At 47.9% G+C, this 21,004-nt stretch overlaps 2 protein-coding genes across 2 annotated transcripts in view; both read right to left on the reverse strand.

Annotated features, from left to right (window-relative positions):
• The window catches only part of ADAM33 (ADAM metallopeptidase domain 33), a 32,195-nt gene extending 31,118 nt beyond the window's left edge, over window positions 1-1,077 (reverse strand). The window contains exon 1 of the mRNA XM_086464862.1: window positions 954-1,077. Coding sequence (XP_086320988.1) covers window positions 954-1,077 — 124 coding nt within the window. The remainder of the gene's footprint in view (window positions 1-953) is intronic.
• Window positions 1,078-8,370: 7,293 nt separating this feature from the next.
• The window catches only part of LOC104342142 (centrosome-associated protein ALMS1), a 69,296-nt gene continuing 56,662 nt past the window's right edge, over window positions 8,371-21,004 (reverse strand). Inside the window, exons 14-19 of the mRNA XM_086464143.1 lie at window positions 19,926-20,180; window positions 18,709-18,953; window positions 17,709-17,892; window positions 17,429-17,492; window positions 13,173-13,272; window positions 8,371-8,460 (exon numbers count right to left, since the gene is read on the reverse strand). Coding sequence (XP_086320269.1) covers window positions 8,416-8,460; window positions 13,173-13,272; window positions 17,429-17,492; window positions 17,709-17,892; window positions 18,709-18,953; window positions 19,926-20,180 — 893 coding nt within the window. The 3' untranslated portion in view covers window positions 8,371-8,415. The remainder of the gene's footprint in view (window positions 8,461-13,172; window positions 13,273-17,428; window positions 17,493-17,708; window positions 17,893-18,708; window positions 18,954-19,925; window positions 20,181-21,004) is intronic.

Raw genomic sequence — 21,004 nt, forward strand, 5'->3', positions numbered from 1 at the left:
CCATTGCGGCCGGGCAGCCCCACGTTTGGGGGATGTCAGAGCCCGAAGATGCCGGTGCCCACAGCACCCAGTCAAAGCATGCGGCTTTCCAGTCTGCCCCTCCGCTCCTTTTTAATCCAAACGAGGTTTCTGGCTCCCACCACCCTCCCTGTTCGACTCGCACGGGGCTCTCTCGGAGTTGCTGGAAAACTTCTTTGCAGCAGCAGCAGAGAAGGCAGCAAAGCTCGAAAGTCAAAAAAAATAAGAAAATCCAACTTGTGCTTTGCGTGGAGAAGCATCGGCCCCAGCTTCTTGGTGGGGTTGTGGAAGGAGTTAGGGATGGAGAAGAGAAACTACAGGAGGTTGAACCCAACCTGGCAAACACCCCCTCCCCCCCCCCCCGCTGTTTGAAAAGTGATAGGAACCTCTAGGGACACTTAACATACTTCCGCAACATCACCAAAAGCCAAGTTTCACCCCAAAAACACGCACCGGCAGCGCAAACCGTTGCCAGCTCCCTGTCAAGGCACCACCGCCCGTAGCGGGGACAGTTGCAGGGACTCAAGGATGGGGAGACGAGGGGTGGCTTTGCCGTTCGAGGGGTGTTGGGGGCGGTGGGGGGGGGCTGAATCCATCCCCCCTCTCTCTCTCTCTTGGGGTACGGGGTGGGGGGTGACTGGCTGGTCCCAGCCCTCCCATCCCAACCGGACCATATAAAGTCCGAGCGCGGAGCCCAGCCGCCATGGGCAGCGCTGGGATGGGGCTTTTTGGGGTGGGGGCAAGATTTGGGGGGACATATCCTCAGCAGGGCGATAAGGCGCAAGGGAGGGATCGCTGCCCACAGCCCAGGGATTCGCCAACCCCCCCCCCCCCCCCCAAATCCACACCTACCACCCCAAATCCCCCCCCTCCACACCCTCCCCAGGGGCTGAACCTCTCACACCCCACAGCCCCCCCCCCCCAATTCCTCTTACCTCGCTGTCCAGAAGCATCCCCCCGCCCGGGGACCAGCACCAACAACGCCACCAAGAAGACGACGCGGCTCCCCCAAAAAGCAGCCAAGCCCCCGCAGGGTTGGAGGGGGGCCCGCCCGGCCATGCCGGCGTTCCCCGGGGCTGTCACCGCCTCTGCACGTCGGTACCGGCCCTGCCTTCCCTTCTTATGCTCTCGGGTCCCCTCCCCTCCTCTCGGTTTCCCCCCTCCAGCCCCATTCACTCGCCCCGGGCCGGCCCCGCTCGCCCCTTGCCCAGGCGCCCGGCTGGATCCCGGGCTGGGCGGCCGGAGGGAGGGGAGGGGAGGGGTGGAGGAGGAGGAGGAGGAGGAGGGGGGGGGGGGGGGGGGGGGGGGGGGAGGAGGGCATTGTTCGCTTTTATTTATTGCTGTGTTTCTTGGCCCAGCCGGGCCCCGCTTAATGAAAAGCAGAGCGGAGGAGAAGGCTGCTCCCAGGCTCCCCCCGCCGGGGCTGCCCGCAGCAGCCGGGCCGGCAACCGCCGACCCCCCCCCCCCCCCCCCCGTCCGGGCTCCCCCCACGGGAGGAGAAGGGGGGGAAAAAGGCAATTAAAGAACCCCATCCACACCCCTCCACACCCCCCCTAGGGCAACAGCGAGGGGAGACGCCTCCGTGACCCGCAATACACCCTGCAGGGATGGTTGTTATTATTATTATTATTATTATTATTAATTATTTTTCATCCAGCCCCGTGAGAGCAACGGGTGGCAGAGCCGAGCGCCCTGCGTGGGGAAGGGGTGCTGCTCGCCTGCCTTCCCGCACACAGGCACCACCTTCCCTGCGCTGCTTCAGCCCTTCTGGGTCCTCTCCTGGGGTCACCCATCTCTCCTCCGTAGTTGCGGGCAAGGATTCATCAATAGTTAGTGAAGCCCTCATAATAATATCGATTAATGCCAGTAATTAGAGCTTTGCGAACGATTTGTACCCTAAAAATGGGGACAGCTGCAAGACACCCTTGCCCGAGGTGCCCTAGGGACCTCTGGGCACGCCTGCCCAAGGTGACGTTTTGGCAGAGGAAGGGACAGGGGACCTTTCTGGGGTTTCCCAGCACAAAGGGTGAATCTCAATGGCAGAGCCCCGGCAGCAGCACAGGCAGAGCCCTCCTGGCACTCAAACACGTGCTGAGGTCCTGTTAACAGGGCCCTCGGATGCAGCCAGCAGCTGTAAACATCTGGACAGGGTTAGGGAGCGTTCCCCAGCTCAGCAGCACCTTCAGCCCCCCACCCCAGTCTCAGACACAGCATTTCTCAGGTGGGTTAATGCCATTAAGCAACACCTCACTTGCACCACAAGCTCTCCCAAGCCTCTCCTGCCTTTTCTGAGTCAAAGCTCTGCCGAGCACCAGGAAGGACCCCCTGAAGCTTGGTCTCCTGCTTAGGCTGACCACGGAGCGGCCGTGCTGGTCCCATGCCCTCCACGAGAGGACAAACGCTGCGAAAAACAAAGTCACCGCAAAGAATAAACCTGTGGAAGCACGGTGAGGAACAGAGGGCATTGCCACCCCTCCTCGGCCGCAGGCAGCTCGGTGGAAGCTCGGCAGAGCAGCTGTAGAGCAGCAGCCTGGCACACAACTAGGAGAGATTCAAACGCACGACCGGGCTTTCAGCCATCAGGAAACCACCCTCGGCAAGGTCCAGCGGGACGAGGCTGCGCAGAGTTGCCGAGGGCCGTGACAGTCTTTCCAAGAAAGGGCAGCTGGTGGCCAGGACTGCCACGGAGGGGTGAGCCAGGGGCTGGGAAGGAGTAGGGATCGTAAGCCAGAGGAACAGGCTCCAGTCTTCCCCCAGCAGCCCATTAATCCCAGCATAGCTTCACCGTTACTACATATTATGCGACGCTTTTCCCCATTCCTCCACTTTCTCAACCCGTGCAAACCCCTGACAGTAGCGCAATCTCAGGGCTAGATGAAGGCAGAAGGCTCTCCGCTTCCCACCGGCCAGGGAACCCGAGCGTAGCCGTTGGCCACGGAGAAATACCTGGCCCTACACGGGGCTGAGGGTGGCAACGGCTGGTGGTTATCCAGAGCAGCTCATAAAAGGCCTTTTTGTGCAGAGGAACAGGCGTTCTTCCCCCTGCCAACAGCCTGGATCACTTGATATCTCCGCTGACAAAAGCCCACAGAAGCTGTGGCACCCAGCCGTGGTCTGCAGCTGGGTCACGCCGCCCGGCAGCTGAGCCCGAGGCGGGGGATTTCTGCGTCCCGGTGTAAGCCAAGAGCAGCACGTGCGAAGCAGGGCCGGGGGATCAGGGAGAGCCCCGTGGTACGCATTTTGAGGGCGCTCCTGTCCTCCCAGGCACTCGCTCCTCATAGCCCTGAAGGAGGCAACCTGCATATCGAGTACACAAGCACAGGAGGGGTGTGCTCGGGAAGATTCTGGGCACCCACACTTTGGGCTTTCCACCCCCGCTTCATCAGCACAAACGCCATCGCTCCTAGCCTGTTACGGGTCCTCCTGCAAAGGACGAGGGCAGTTGTAACGTAAACCAGCTCTATGCCGCTCATAAACACTTGTGCCCTGATAGACCACACAAAAAACAGTCGCCTTAGAGCAAATCTCACATCATTTTCTACTCAAATAATGATTCAATCCGCGCACAATGCCACAGGAACTCAACTCCTCGTGCACAGGTGTTCAGGAGGCCACGGCATGCTGCTGGCATGCTGCCTCCTCCAGATCCAACAGACATGTTTCAGCATCCGAGAGACTCACCCCTCTCCGGAGGAAGGCCAGGGCTGGCTACTCAGCAGATGACAACGTGATGACTCAAGCCCCCCTAAGGCAGAGCGATTCACGGGATGTAGGGAACCGAGCTTGGGCGGAGGAACCAACCCAACTTTGGGAAAATGAGCTGGAGCCTCTCCTTTCTTTTGCATCATGAAGACAAGTTTGAAGTAGCTTCTGATAAAGCTAGAGGCAGGGCTGCAGCACATGGGTATGTGAATAAAACTAGATTGTATTTAAAAAAAAAAACAAAAACCAAACCAAACCCTTCTCCCCTACCAAGACCTCGTACAACTGTCCTCATCACCGTGGAATTTGAGCGCTTTCCAGAAGGGTATTAATCAACATGGCTTTCATTTGTCATGCGGAGGTCATTCACCCTCCCGCAGGGTCTAATTTGGCCTGGAGAATTCAGTTTATCTGCTGATGTAGGGACAAAAATATTAATAAAAAGTTTGACTTTCAAACCTCGCTTGTGTGAAAGAATTGTGTCTTTTCCATTTACAGCAGTCCAGCCAAATTCCTTCCCCAAGCCTACGACGAGCGCATCCAATGACTTCACGTTACACTTTTAAGCTTTACAGAAGTACAGCCACCCAGCTGGGCCAACAAATAAATGCAGCATAAAAGAAGCAATAAATTAAGATCTTCTTTACTGGATTAAAGCTTGATCTGGACTAACGAACAGCCAGCTGGGAAGTAATTTCTTCATTAGGGCATTGTTTCAGGAAAAGTGAATTATAAACCAGGATGCTCTCGTGGATAAGCAGAAGGGATTAGGTTATCTGCTTTTGCACGGGGCAAATCTCCTTCTTCAGCCTCCTCCTCTTCAAAGCCATTTGGTTGTGTTCTCCACAACAGATTTACCACCGACAGAGGCAAACAGCAGAAGTTCCTTCTGCAAAGCTGTCCTCCAGGAGTCAACCACCCCGGGCCAGGCCGTACCGAGACAGATGCACAGGAACACGACTGCGTTCTGCGGGGAACTTCCTTTTCCAAGGAAGTTGCACGTTTCAACTGTATTTTTACACGGACCTTGCAACTGGCGTCCATGGCGATCTGTCCAGTTACCAGCGATGAGAGAACGTCTCCCAGACAACATCCACTCAAGCCCCATCACTGCCTGACGCGGCAGCCCTCTAACTTGGTTCTCCACAGAAAGGACTCCAAAAACACCCACCACAAACCGAAGGACTTACCACGTTGCTATAAAAGGTCCACCAGGATGGAATACAAAAGGTGGAACTAGTGGAAATGATCATTAGAGGAAATGGGAGGTGTTTCTGAAGGGCAAACAAGCCTCTTAAAATAAGGACCAAAGCACAACGTGGCTTTTTTTACACCCTTTTTCTCTGCCATTTCCTTGCCTTGTCCACCTCACCCACACATCTATCGCTCTTCTCACTTCAGGTTCAGTTTGTAGACAGCACACCACAATCCAAAGCCAAAGACCAGCCGTTCTACTTACTTGGCAATGAACAAGGGACTAGATCAAAGCTGCGTTCGGTTTCTGGAGACAACTCGCAGACAACCGTGCTGCCCTTTTCCCCACCTGTCCTTTCGGTGAGACTCAAACACGCATTTGGTACCTACACAACAATCACTGTGCGGGGTGGGTATGGCAAATGCTGATCAAAGGACGTTGCTGATTAACTAATAAGCCTGTAGGGTTAAAAAAAACCAAACAAAACGATAGTTCTGCACTCTTAAACTTGCAAAGATTTGCAAAACTTACCCCAAAAGTCTGTGTAGCAGTGGAGTAAGAAGAGATGGCTGCGCTCTGGAATCAACACAAGACAAGCCTAATTTCCTGAGTTTTTGGAAAGAAGTTTTGCATGTTGGAACCCACGACTCCAAATGTCAACAGCCTCCTTCCATAGAACTATAAACACTGGATGCTTTGCACCCAGCACAAGCTTTATCCGACCCGATGACAACAAGGAACCGTAGTGGAATGGGTGCGAGTCAGCTTCGCCTGCGTCCCCCCCACGAGGCAATCAAGAGAAGGACGGATGACGAGGCTGTTGGAGCACAGGGCTGAAGGGGAGACCTGCCTCCTCTAAACCTGACCACGCGAAACCTCATTATCAGAAGTTCTGAGGAGCTGCAGCTCCTCCCAATTTCATCGGGAGCTGCCGGTGCTCGCTCCTCCGAGGAGAAAAGTCAAACAACCTCATAGTGTTCCTCTACAAAACTTTCTTTCCCTCTGCCTCCGTGTGCAAAGAGAATGTTTGCTTTATCTCAGAAAGCAGAGCGTAAACTCTTTGTGTGGCCCGCGACCACCGCCAAACATCCAGGCAGAGCCTTCAGATCATATTCTGACATATTCTGATATATTGAAGGGTGGCTCAACAGAAAATTTTTAACAGAAGCAAACACTTCTCCCTTAGCAAAGGAAGAACGCTACAACATTATTACCAAATGAGGAATTACAGCTCCTTGTCGCTGAATCCTTCAAGCTGCAACTCTAAGAACTCACAGAAGGACAGCCCCTGTTTGGTTACTTTGGTAGTTAGGTAAAACTCACCAAAAAAAAATGTGCAGCAGCTCTCCTTTTATTTTTAAAAGGTTTAACAATCTGTAGTTCTCTACTTCGATGGGGATGGGTCCTTCAAGCAGCTGAAAGGGACTGCCACTGCCTGCTTTCCATTTGCAATGAGCTTGATAATTGGCCTCTGCTTTTGTTAGGGAGTCACACACCGGCACACTACGGGTATTTACATAAAACCAACCATGGGCTGCTGTTACCTCACCCTGAGAAGACTTCCAAGCATCCCCTGAGGCATCAGCAGGGCCCTTAAGCTCTCTTGTTTTTTCATCAGCTGAAAGCTTAAAAGCATATTTAAGGAGCTAACTGGCTTTAAACGAGCACTCAGTGAGGCAAGATCTTGTCAGGACTCCAACACAACTGAACTTCTTGTCGCAAGGAACAGGTCTATTCATATGTATATCAGAGAATCGCAGGAGAAACCTCGGTACCACCAAGTTTCAGCACCTTCTGCTTCAGCAACATACAAAGCGGCTTTTCTCGCCCCAGAAGAGCGCTTGGAAAGGCGAAGTGGCAACCTGCATCGGAACTCACCCCAAGGACAAGACAGCGGGAGGAGCAAACGGGTAAAACCAGATTTTGAAAAGTGGAAAGGTCTAAAGAGAATAAGCCGTTCCCTGAGCTGATTTATCACAGCCGTGGGATACTGTATTATTTTTAAGCTGCACTTTTAACTTCAGATTTCTGAGACCAGACCAGACACGGCCTTCCAACATATTAGATCGTGGGTTCGTGGTGGTTGGGTTTTTTGCATGCTATTCTGATGAGTAAATCCAGATAAACTATAAATCTTACACCCGGATATATTCTCACAGTTTTATTTCCTTCCGACTCTGGGGTGGGATGTAACAGCTGCTTTAACAGCACGTGGTACCACCAGCACAGGACACAGTTTGGAAAATACTGTGCCAAATCTTTGTCTAGTTAATTTAGTGTCGTTCTACCGACCGTCAAGGCAATCACGTTATTTCCCACCATTCAATATCGATTCCTTACATCCCAACGTGAACTCCAGGGGTAACTGGCAGAGCTGGACCGTAGCCACTGCAGGGTGGCTTAGCCAAGGGGTGAAACAAGTTCTGTGAGATTCTTGGCGAACACAACAGGTCCAAAGCTCCGAGTTGTGCCTCGCCCTCCGCAGAAATGGGTGCACCGTTACAGCTGCTCCTTGAACCAAACAGGCTACGAACATCTGAAGCACAGAAAATAGGAAACCACTGTTCACACCCACTTAGTTTTCCTCAGATGTCTTTTCCTGTTTATCTATCAGATGAACACTATCATGATAAGCAAATGAAACTGAGACTTCAGGCTTCTATCACCAAGAACCACAGTCTTTAAACTGCATCTTTTGCCACTGTGACACTAGTCAAAGGCAGAACCAAGTATCCTGGCAGAACGCAGGCATCTAATGAAGGGAAGGGGACTCTCCCAGGCAAGGCTTAAAAATGCCTAACGCCATAAGAAACGTCTCTGATCGCGCTCTCCTGGGTCATACAGAAAGACAGCGAACCAAGCACAAGGGCAGTGAAGTCCCGACTCCTCCGCTCTTTCAGGGCTAATAACATCCAGTTTGAAGGGCCCTTACGGTTACCTCGTATGTTCTAAGTTCTGCCTTGGGTAGGGAGAGAGGTGGTTACGGCCGGGTTTCTTTAGATGTTGCCCGCACGGACAGGGAAGTTCAGGATTGCTGCAAGAGTTACCACAAACTGCTCTGATGTTATTTATTTCAGGGGTTTTTGCAGTACAAAACATTACCAGTGAGTTTTCTACATTGAGATAGGAAATAAAAAAATAATACTAATAAAAAAAAAATCACTGTTAAAAAGAATTTAAAATAAATATATAAAACTGCTATTCCAATCAGTTAGTTACAAATTCATTATGAACCACGTACTTCCAAGCTATGTTTACTTCGGTAGTACCACTACCAAACCCAGCCATTTATTTAAAAACCAGTCATTCACATCGACTCGTTGATCCTTAAATACCTTAAAAATACAGCAAGATTGTATTAGTACAAAAACAACACAAGTGAATACCACAAACCATTCACTGCACGAGCATTTACTGCATTATCTTCTCCGCATCACCATCTCCTTCACGCTGCAAGCTTACGACGCGCCACACACCTCCGTTTGAACAGCAGATCTTCATCAGTTCCACGGCACCTTCCTCCCCAAGACACGGTTGGTGATTTTCTGAAAGATAAAAAACGAAGCGGCAGAGATGAGTAGTATTCCTCTAAAAATTAAAAACTCTAAGGTTGAAGATAGCAAAAGACACAGAAAGTGTTTTCTACAAAAAAACAACTGAATAAATTAGGACTCTTCACTGCAGTGGCAGGGATGAGCCATGACTGACAGGGAAGAGACAAGAGTCTGCACAACCCTGAGCCGCCTGAAGCAGGTGAAAAGGGAATGCTTTTTGCCGACTGTTCTGAAATAAAACCAGAAACAACTGGGGAGGCACCATAGACAGTAACTGGTAACAGATTAAACCAAAACACAGCACGCTTTGTGTGAAGAATCACAGTAAACGGTGAGACTCTGCCCTGCGGTGCTGCGAACCCCAGACGTTTACACTTCACAAGGCAAGCAGACAAATTCATGAAAGAAAAAAAAAACCCTAGGATGGATTCAAAGCCCCTTGGACACAAACCACACCGACTGCTGGAGCATCTTTGAGCAGCCCTGCGAACGCTGGCTCTGTTAAGGGGTTCTTCCCAAGGCACCCGCTAGTGTGACCCCTTCCTACGGCGAGGGGCAACCCAGGTAACGAAACCCCACATCATTCCGCTGCCTCAGCCGGCAGATCAGGGACGTTTTGGAGCACAGACTATATATTGCGTGGCTTTGGAGAAGTGCAGGATAAAGGAAGAGCTTTTGGGTAACTCATATGTTGCTAACAGCAGCGGGAATGATGCTGCCATTACACAAATGAACGCACCACGCAGCTCAGCTCTTCATATACACACACACACGTATGCAGTGTGTGTGCACAGCACACACACACACTGTATGTAGTGTATATACCGGTGCAGAACATGCTCTGCTTACGCACATACCTGTGTATGTGAGCTGCCGACGTGAATCGCAGTGTGGAATCTGTCCCCAACACTTCTCAAAGCCTCAGGAGGGCTCAAAGCACCTCACACCACAAACCCTCTGATCAGTCCTCGCGGCTCACAGGCCCTGTTTGCAATCCAAGCAGCAAAGCTAGCGATTAGGTGCTCTCTCCCCTCTTTGCTCCACTTCCAGGAAGTGACTGCAAGCCAAAAAAACCCTAAGGTGTTGCTGACAGGAGGGAACATGTAGCCAAGGGGATGAAAAACAAACTTTAAAGAAAAATAACACTTTAAAGCAGCAAGCAACGCGCAGTTCAGTCTCACACCTCTAGAAGCATGTGCTTTTTCCTTTGGGGTAGTGACACCTTGTGGCCCCGACCTTGCATAGGCTCTAAAGGACACGTCCCAGCCGTAAATGAAACAGCGTTTAGTGTTCCTGACTGCTTTTTTCCTTTTTAAGGGGTAGGGGGAAGCACATAAATTAATTAACTTTGCTTTCCTCTTTAAGGAGGTTTCTCCCCTGCTCCCTGTTTACAAAAATGACTACATCTAAGGCAAAAGCTTCAGCAATGGAATGAGTTTGTATCTGATAAACTCGTAAAATTCATTTTGATTTCACTGGGGTTGGAAGAGGAGTTCTGGTTTATGCTGCCCTCAGATCAGAAATCCGTCTCAACTATACAGATTTCAAAACTAAAGGGCACCTTATCTGACTGGTATAATTTTATGCTCTATTTGAAATTAAAAGTACAAAAGCAAAGGGATACAGGGACAGAACATGAGCCCGGACCCATGTGCATCCTGTGATAAAAACAACTTTGCTACCTTAATAAAGGTAAGTATCCAACAATTTGAAAAATTAAGAATGCCTGTGCAACCCCCACTCACTTCCTCGCACAGGAATTTTGAGAAGTGCCCCGTTACACATGAGCCCATACTGTGCCCCCCCCGCCCCGAGGACCTCGTCCTCACTCAGTGCTACCAAAACTGTTATTTCATTCTCTCCACTGCCCACTGCCCTGCCCCACACGCCACCGCTGCACATAAAAGCCTTGAAACAAGCACGGACAGCCCTTACTTCTCAGGCGTCCTGCGAGAGTATTTCCACTTGTACTTTACAACAGGTAAGCAAATTTTGTTTGTATATATTCACTAATTTGAGGCCTTATTTTGAGACAAATTAACTCCATTTCATCTCATCCCTCAACCTGGTCACTAAGAGCATTATTCTTGGTTCCCTGCAGCTAATGATGATGAGACACGCTGCCTCCAGAGAGCAGTATGTCCCACAGAGTAGCTGTGGTGGCTCACACTGGAAACATACCATTTTGTTTGGTTTCTCCTCACGATGGTGTTCATTTTTCTTCTGAAACACCAGCCCACAAATCACATCCCTCTGCAGTTATACCTAACACACCTTCACATTCTGGTGCGAGGGTAGTTCAGCAAACCACACTTGTCCACGTTCACGCACGTACAGATGGGTGGGTACATAATTCCCAAATGTCCATCACCCCTAACCTGTGAGCCCCCAACGCCCTGCAGAAATGGCTTACGCGCTTTCTGCTACCTAATCCCACCCTCAGAGCCAGCTGTACTGCTGCGTACGCCTCATTTTACTTTACATGTCTACTCCTTCAGTACCAGTGACGGAAAGAGAAGCAACTGGTGTCCAAGAGCCCCAGTACATCATGGCTGAGATGCAATAAACCTGGGTAGGGTGCTACAGAACATTTAAATGGAACAACCCGAGAGTACAGACAGCTTTAGTACAGCTTTTGCATCAGCCGTTTTCTCCTCCTAATACTCCGTATCGTCTTTGGAGTCGTTCCACAAAACATGTGGGTTTTTTTTCATGCACAATCAGCTCTGCTCAGAAACTGATGCTCTCAGCAACACATTAACCAAATTTCTAAACAAACCATTCACTGTACTTACAGCTACTCACCACAGCTATTCTGCACTATCAAGGAAGACAAAAAGGGTACAGTATTTACTGCAATGAATCATCATCCCTCTTCCAATCAAAATCACACTTGTATACAAAACTTCTGATCCAATTCCCTCTCTGCTTCCAGCTGACTACGCTACTTCAAGTCAACAACTGCCAGCGTTCCTTAACTCTTAAGAGCTCACTGAACTCCCACCTGAGATTCTCAGACTAGGGAAAAAAATACATCCTGAATATACCCTGCAAAAGCACAGCAGCAAATTCAAGTAATTCCAGTGGTAAATACCCACAATCAGATTAGGAAGGTATTCTGGATAATACATTGTGTTACAAGCCCTGACTTTTAAGATCCAATTACTGCTGTTCCCAACAAAGAACCAACCCTATCACGTCAGCTCTGTTAGGAGAAGTCAGCCAGGAAAGAGTTGCAATGGTAAAACTGAACTGCAAGCTCAAGATCCAAAGGAAAAAAAAAAAAAACCAACACATTTTTAATTTTTAATGCATATCCTTAAACCACTGAGGCTTACAAGGCAGTTTATTGCCCGCTGCCAGATTTTCCAGAAGGCCACATTTTCTGGTACAGGGGTCAGGTAAAGAGCAAGAAGGCAAGTCAGGTTAGAACCTGAGTGTTTGTTGCAAACTGTTGTTTCTCATCTTTTAGTTCTTATTAAGTCTTAAGTGAAGGCTTAAGGATATGGATGCCTAGAACAGCTCCAAGAGTGATACACCGGCCAGTTTTGGAGATGCACTTCTTGGAGGGGACAAACGGTCCTCCGCTGTTTTAATCAGGGCATTTATCACATTGCTGTGTATAAACTGATACTCCTTGTTACACAGAAATATGAGATAATCAGATGTGTGTGCACGGGAGGGCACAGGGACAGAAGACTCTCTCCCTTATTACCGTGCTTAACCCGGGTGAGTCTCTAGCATAGGGTTCTTCAATCTGTCTGTCATTAATTAAACCTGTTAATTAACAGACACAAAGCACATGTTACACAGCTCGGACAGCCAGGGAGGAAGAGCATTAGCAGCAGTTGTTAGCTGGGAACTCACTGCGTCACGGCAGAACGAGGCAGGATTCAGCAGAGTCCCAGCGAAACGGGCCCTGCTGTTTCCTTCTCCTGCCCACCAAAATCCTGGAGTCCTCACCCCACCTTTGCTCTGCTGCTGGTGGCGGGGTGAGGCCCCAGCACAGAAACTGGTCTTGAACTGCTGGATAAGTGCTTGTGGTGCAAAGTTAGCTGTACCCACGCTTAGGGATATTGGTTTATTCTACAGCTTGCCAGACAGAGGAGATCCTCGGCTGAGCAGTGCCAGGGCGGTAAGACCACGCTATCAGCTGAACAAACACTTAGTAGTGAAATCCACTGAAGTCAAATTACTGCCAGGACCACAAATTTTCCACAGAAGCAAGATTCGTAGTGATGACTCCAGCTTTTGTTAACGCTGGTTGTGAAGTTAGCTGCGAACTGTGTAAGCTAAATCCATCTACAGCAAGGGCACGCGAGAGCAAAACCGGCAGCCTTCAGTTCAAGGAAGCGTGGTCCTTCTTTCAATACGCTCCATGATCCCTCTGATCTGCCCTCAACACTGCAGGAGACCCTTTTTGTACGCTTGAATCAGGGCTGTGCTTCCTTGTCTTTTTTCCATACGCTGTGTGTGGGTCCTGGAAGCATTTCAGGTTAAGGAGGGGGATTTTTTACGCCACGTTTTGCTACGCTTGACTGCTTGGATCCTGATTAAATGCTAATCTAGCCTAACCACCTAGAAGCTGCAAAATAACACGACAGAATTAACGTTTAGTAAATATTACTATACAGCTTGTGACCTCAAGGGAAAAAAAATAATTCTAAAATATTCCAGAATAAATACTTGACCAGAACACCTACTGTTTTGTAAAGCTGTGCTTTCAGGCGGTAGGAGTTATATTCCAATTTTCTCTTCTCTTCCTCTCGCTTCTTCTGCACCTCTGGCAGCTGCTCATAGATCCTTAAGTGTAAATACAAAAAAATCAAAACCAGAGACTTGGAAAGCAGGAAATTATTGATACAAAAAACCATCCCCCATTTTATCTTCACATTCTGCTAAAGGCCCACCACGTCAGAGAAACATTTATTTGGGGGTTTACTAGTGTCACCCAGAGAAAATGCGGAACGCACAGCAGTTGTGATACTGGAAATTCCCACATCCCATAATGCTTTTCTCTTACAAGCAGCACCCTCCTAAAAGCAATATTTAGACCATTAAAATGACCATACAGCTGATATGATCACTCAGCTGCAAAAGGGAGAGTGTCAATGTCTTCAGTGCAGAACAGCCCCATTGCTGGGAGGGGACTCCGAGGAACATGTTCATCCATCAATAGCAATGCTCTTCATCGCAAGAATAACCTGATTTAAGTGGTTTAGGCATCTTTTCAATACTTCAGTACTTTCAACATTCAGCACTGTTGCCATTCAGGTGACTGCTTTGTCTTCTCCAGTGCTGAGCTTCTGCCATACCAGAGCCAAACAGCAGCTGACCAGGAGGTGCTGGGGCTCAGCACAGTCAGCGTGCTGTTCTAGCCTGTTTTACATGCTGCCATCAAAGGAGGGACCTGAGAGCTGGCATGGCAGCACACTGCCCTCCCCAAATCTTCCTCTGAGATCACAAAGCTTTATTAATTTCATGACAGTGGTTGCCGAGAAGCACGCAGCTCCGAAAACATTGCGGTTCACAGAAATGAACGACGTCCCAAAATTTCAGTCCTCTAAAGGAAGACAGATCTTACCAGAACTCCTTTCTTAACACGCCGATTTGATAATCAGCAAATAGAAAAAAAAAAAGACTTGTACAGATAAAATAGTGCATTACACTCTTTTAGAGACTGTTCCATTCTTAAATCAACGTATCTTTGCATAATTACTGTTGGCACTTCAAATATTTTGTAGATACATCTACGCCTTCGACTCCTATCGTCTGAAGGCGCTTCACCACGCTCCATTTTGAAGCCCACCAGCCAGGTGGGGCATCTTTGACAGTTGCCTTGGTACTAATCCCAGCAGGAAAGTAAGTCCTACTTCAGACGGGCAAGGGAAGTGAGGGAGGCAAATGTGTGTCAGTTTGCACCCATTTGCTGTTTAGTCAGTACAGGTTTGGTGCCACTTGTGTGTCTCCAAGGAGAGAAGGATGAGAAGTTAACTGGAAAACAAAGTAGTAGGAAGCTGCACAATAACACATAGCTACGTAGGCAGAACCAAGAAAGCAAAGATCAAATCCAAATCTCAGCTGGTATCGAATTTTATCTCTTGTCTAGTTCACCAGCACCAGCCAGAGAGCGCCGCGCACTTTGTAGCTTCTACACCCTCCCTCCCAATGTGTTTACCTGCCCATCAGACTTCACAGTGGAACTGATGAGCAAGCAAATACACATCCAACACCAAAAAAGCTGAAGAAAAGGAAAAAAAAAAATCAACTGCACTCCCTCTAGTGAGCTACCTTCCCGTGCCTCGCTGTTTTCCTACTCTGTGCAGCTGCTCTTAGGAGATGATCTTTCCTAAAAATGTCACTACCCACATTACTGCTACAGAAAAGAGGAAATCAATCACATTTTTTGATGTTTATTTTACTCCTCTTATGCTTTGCTGGAAGCTCTATGCAAGCGTTGCCGGCTGGGGGCAGGGATACCTCCAAGATTTGGGGTTTGCTTTCGCACCGTCTCACCATTCTCTAAAGGCTTTTGCCATTCTAGGGCTCCCTCAATGAAAAGATCAGGATTTACCCCTGACGAATCGTTCCATCATAAGGATGTTTAAAGCAAGAAGTGGGCAATGCAGAATTATAGGTAAATTCATTGAAAATTGTTTTCATTACCTCTAGCTAATTTGCCATGAGAAATTCCATTTATACCCTCACAGAGAAAAAGAAAAAGCTTCTGCACTCATTATAGGTGTGGAATTCAAAAGAATGGTACAGAATAAATTACTTCTCAGCTCCAGCTGAGAGCTGGAGTATGACAGCAGCAAGAACAAAAAAAAAAAAAGTCACCAAGTGTGATTTCCTGAATCAGTCTCCACAGAAGTCCTGCCGACTCGGGTTATCATGAAATCAGTTTCTGAAAATACACGAGTTCAGATACATCGATCTCAGAGATCAAGTGACCCAAACCCAAATCTTCTACTTCAGCTAAAACACATGGAGATGCGTTCCTGGGGGAACTGGCATATTTACCATATTTACCACTTCTGCCACCTCTCTATTAACACCCTAAAAATACTTTTAAATGCCAAAGGCTATTAAAAGAAAACCACCTTCTTGGACTCTCCCAGCATATATATCAAGGGGTTTATCTTCTATATTGCATATTCCAGTAGATATTTTGTAGAATCCCAGTGTAACTGAGGTTGGAAGGGACCTCTGGAGGTCACCTAGTCCAACCTCCTGCTCGAAGCAGGGCTAACTTCAAGGATAGATCAAGTCGCTCAGGCCTCATCCTCTCAACCTGTGACCATTTCCAAGGACACAGGCTCCACCACCTCGCTCCGTCACTTCACCACCCTCCTCCTGAAAAACTCATTTCCCTCTCTCCAGGCAGAATTTCTCCTTACCGTAACACATCACCACTGCTGCTTGTCCTGTCACCACGGACCTCCAAGAAGACTCCTCCTCTGCCTTCTCGAAACCCTCCTTCTGGCAGGGAAGCACCCCTGCCTGAGCCTCACCTTCGGCCTCCTCCTCCCCAGGCCAGACAAACCCAAACTCCACAGCTTCTCCTCCCGCACCATGTGCTCCAGCCCAGTCTTGGTGGCCTCCACCGGGCTCAAGCCACTTTGCTGACCTCTCTCTGGGCCTGGCAGCCCAGAACAGGAGACAGGATCCAGCTGTGGTCCCGGGAGTGCCAAGAGAGGGAATATCCACTTCCCTCCACCTGCATGAAGCGCAGCGTGTAGCTGGCCTTCATCCCTGCAAGAGCACACCGCTGGCTCCGTTCAAGCTGCTGTCAGGCCCCCAAGGCCCTTCCCAGAAGGGCTGCTCCAGAAGCAGTCTGTCCTCTGACACTGTCACAATGGGTGTCCCTGCCAGGGGGGGATTTGTGTCCCAGGGCCAGACTTGGTATTTGTCACTGTTGAACTTCACGAGATTCCTCTTGGCCCTTTCCTCCAGCTTGCACAGAGCTCTAGAAACTGCAGACCTGCCCTCCGGCATATTGGCTGGTCCGCCCAGTTCAGCATCACCCCCAAACCTGTTGAGGTGCACTCCTTCCCATTGCTACCACTGATGGAGATGCTGTGAAACGGCCCTAGGCCACAGCATTGTCCCTTTCAGGTAGCACAAACCCTCCCCTGCATGTAGCATGTACATTCCAAGACTTCAAAGCAACAAAGCACTTGCCTGTGTGCAGAAACCCCAGATTCCTGAGTATCCCTTGCCTCCAGGGACACTCTTGACCTTTGTTTTGACTCTCAATAACTTCCAGTATCACTGTATCTTTATGTAACTTTACAAGTTACCAGAGATGACTTAATGAGTCAAAAAATTGACTTTTATGCTGTTTCTCAGCTGGTATTCTTCCCAACCACCTCCTCTTGTCCACGCTACCCTTTCAGAACCTAGCTGCAATAAAATCCATTTTTTACTATACCTTCACATGCTCTCTCTGTAGCATAGGTATTTCAAATGATTAGTACGTTGTTAGTGTGCTCTGCACTTTGTATCTGAATTACTTGAGCCAAAAATAAGGCAAAATCTATCATAAGGTGGTCTTCTTCAAGGGTAAAAGCCTCCGCACTCCTTTGAGGGCAGTTATTTCTTACATAAAGCTACTGTCATTTGGTGAAATGGTACCTCGCTTTCTGCACCAGTCACCTAGTTGGTTAATGAATAGATGCTCCAGTGGCCCACACCCTACATCTCCTCTCTTTTCGGGATCCAGTACTTGCACAGTTTGCCATAGTGCTTGGATGGCGGACAGAAATAATTTTTTACAAATTATCTTGTTTCTCAGGTTTTCTAAATAGGTGCTTTCTCCCTCTGATAAGGTGCCTACGTCTTGCACTGAAAAAGCAGAGTTAGCCCCAGCACCCAGTTCTTTGACTGCAGATACAATTCCTCCATCTTTCCTACTCAGGTCACTTGCCTACCTGAAATAAAATTTCCTGAACCTTACCGTTTAGATCTTTGAACCATTTCACTCTTTGGAATTGTTCTTCTCTTCTCTCTAATCAGAAAACCTAAATGGAAAATTTTGAGATATGAGAATGGTGAACAAGTTTCCTTCTCACAAAGAATACGACTGCAACAATATGACTCCTTTCTAAGCTATGGATTCTTATAGACAATAATGTTAAGTAATTGTAATATTTTTATTGAAAATACCCACACCCTTAAGCGTAACATGGCAATTCATTAATTCCTACAGAACACAAAGAGCAGAATGGTGAAGGTACCTCTGTCGGGCAGCATGTCACTTGCATTCCTGTAGCCCTTTCTCTTCTCTGGAGGATTAAACAGCTCTTCTCGTTCGGACTGCAGCACGCTCTGTATCCTCCTTTCCTCCATGACAAGCTTCAGGTGCTTCACACGCTCTCCAGAGCGGGAGATGAAGTCAGGGCGATGCACTGCTAGAGCCTCCTAAGATGGGATGACACAAAACAAAGCCTGAAGCAGCCAGACTGTCTCCCTACAGCTGGAAGGGAATCATCAAAATATCTAACACCATTATCAAAGCATGGGAAAAAAAAAAAAATTCCAGCAAAGTTGTATTCAGTATAATGTACAAATAATTGTCTCCTCAATGCTGGGTAGATCCTCAGAGACTGTTTAACAAGTTATTTGTCAACAAACACAAACTAACTGTCTAGAGGGAAAAAAAAAAAGCTAAAATAATTAGCAAAAGGGACACAAATCTCTTCTCAAAAAAGCACAGCAAAGGTCACAACGTTGAGCCCATTACAGTCTCCCCCACCACAAATCAGTGGGCACATCAACATTAGCATCTCGTTTTGGATCAGAAGGGGAATTTTGAAAGCGATCTCCTAATACCTGTGTTTTGCCACACTTCACTTTCCACCACAGGGCAGACCCTGAGCAGGTGAGCAGACGGATGGAAGCAAGTATGACTTGACATTATGTCAGCTGTATTCCCCCTAGTTCTGGAAGCCAAATGATTTCAGTCCCAAAATATTAGGTCAATTTAAATATATTAGCATGCTGCGGAAAGCCAGATCACCCCAACCAAACAGGACTGACAAATTAATTGATTTTCTTGGGGTTTTGGTTTGGGTTTTTTGGGGGAGGTTTTGTCGTTTGCCTTTTTTTAATCAAGCAGGAGCAGTCTGTAACATGTTGACTTCAAGGTGAAATAACAAGAAAGAAAAAAGGAACAAAATGTGTTTCCACAAGACACATAACTCCCGAAATCCTACAGAGACCCCAGCGTGCCTTTACCTGTAGCGTAAGCTTCACGAGCGGCCGTGAGGGCCTGTTCTCAGCACCCCTGTCTGGAACTGCTGGCTGAACCGTGTTGCTGTGCTGCTGCTCTTGCCAGTTCTTCTCTCGGAGAGGCTCTCTCCAAGGCTTTGCGCTGGTTAGTGGTTCAAACCAAGACGGACCAGGACCAGAAAAGGCCTTGGAATGGTTTTCTTTCCTAGACTCAGATTTCAGGTCTTCTGCTTGGACAAACCATGAAATCCCTGTTAAAAGACCACAGAAGAGAACAAAGATTTGTAGACAAGACACGCTCCTATTTTCCATCCCCACCTAAGGCCCTTCATGCCCAAGGTCTCAGCTAAATACCACCCGGGGCCTAACACTGCGATAAACACTCACTTCAGTTTAACAACAGTAGGACTCTGTAGCAGACACCTTTGGCAGTTGCAAAAGAATTCCTCTGCCAAGTGTCAGAAAGCCAGCAGGTCTTTATCAAGCGACACTTTCGAAAAAAGCACAAAACGGCTTAGTTTGCAAGTTTCTCTCTTTACGGAAAGAACAGTTATTTATCGGCAATTACACATTTTTAAGGAGCCTCTGTGCCGTCCTAAGCCCTATGGTTTTTTAGAGATAGTTTTGAAGATCAAATGCTTTAAATCTTCCAAATGTTAAATATGTACATGAGAATTAGATTACTCACAGTTTACATACATAATGGGATTTGAATACATCAGCTAGTACTCTGAGCAGATATTCGAAATTTCCTACATTAAACCAGGGTGAGAGAGAATGATTTGTCCCTACAACAACAACAATGACTAAGGAAAATATTTTTAAACATTTAATCATGACACTGTGAAGACTGACAGGAAATTTAAAAGTCAGGAGGCTACACCATCAGCCCCAAAATGCGACTCTAGCTAAACGAGGGAGATGAGTCTAATTCTTCTGGTACCACAATCTTCTCTCAAGCACTCCTGAAAAAATACCTGTTCTTTGAAGGCTCAGTATATGAAACAAAGTACAACTTACAGTGACCAGTTACTAAGAGCTTAACAGAACCTTCTAACATAATGGTTTTGTTTAAAAATCATTGATTAAAACCTGAGTAAGAGGCTGCCTGTACTAGTGCCTGACTACTCTGTGTCCCAGCTAATCCTCCTCATCGACTTTGCTGGTTGCTGTTGAGATGCACAGCTTTTCTGGTCTGCAGAGAAAGTGTCTTTTGGACTGACCTTGTGGCAAACGCAGCCTGCTCCTTTTTGTCCTTTTCTCCACGAAAAAATTGCCTGGCTGTCCCTTCTGCTTACCCTTGCTTCCTGCTGCCTGATGATCTGTGACCATACCATCTGACTCTCCCAAAATACCTTCAGCACAACGCCAGGGTTCCTGCGGCCGTTGATTTGGCTGGCTGGCTCTTGGGGTAGGAAAAGTCACACCAACATCTCGAGTGTTTTTCTTAGTTGCACTGCTCACAATCTCCAAGTCTCCTGTAGTTGAAAATGAATAACACCTTATTCCAGAGCAGCTGGAAGTACTTCAGCATCAGCACGTGTGACATGCATAGCCTAGGGGATGACTCAGTTTTTACTTTGAAGCTGAAGGATCACTTTCTTTACCCCACCCTGAAAAAGCAAAACCTTTTATAGTCCCACTGCCAATTCAAGGAGAGTTTACAGTGACTCAGGATTGTGACTATATGATAATCTGAGTACAATTAAAGTGGTGTAAACCAAGCACCCCAAGCAAAAGAAGCAGAGAGAGAGACAGAGAGAGACAGAGAGAGACAGAGAGAGACAGAGAGAGACCTTGACCCAACTATGCCCCTGGCTGGGGACCCAAGTCCACTCTCAGAAAGGTCAACTTCAAATCTGCTGATGAAAGACGCAACGGCAGGTCAACATACAGCTTTACCTCTTGGACAATGGAAGTGCAGGTTTTTCTGGACCTATTAGTTTACCCAAGGCTACGTTTTAGCTATAGAAGGTTGGCGTTTGCCCACAGCACTACAAGCATTTCACAGAAACACCACCACAAATATTTAACAGAAACATACACAGTGGAATGCTGACTAACATTCCAAAAGTCATAAAGCGATCTTGAAAACAAGCCATGAAAACACTTTTCTGATTCAATCCACTTGCACATGAAGAAACAGCAGTCATAAATAAGTAATTGATATGGCTGGTGAACAAAACAAAGCCATTGCTCGAGCTGATGATGGGAAGTTGGCGTGTAAATGAAAGCAATGAAGAAACTGATAATTGCCACCAGGGAAACCCAAATGCCGAACTGCACCAGGACAGGATCAGCT

The sequence above is a fragment of the Leptosomus discolor genome, chromosome 4, assembly GCF_034619465.1.
Source record: "Leptosomus discolor isolate bLepDis1 chromosome 4, bLepDis1.hap2, whole genome shotgun sequence".
NCBI lineage: Eukaryota > Metazoa > Chordata > Aves > Leptosomiformes > Leptosomidae > Leptosomus > Leptosomus discolor.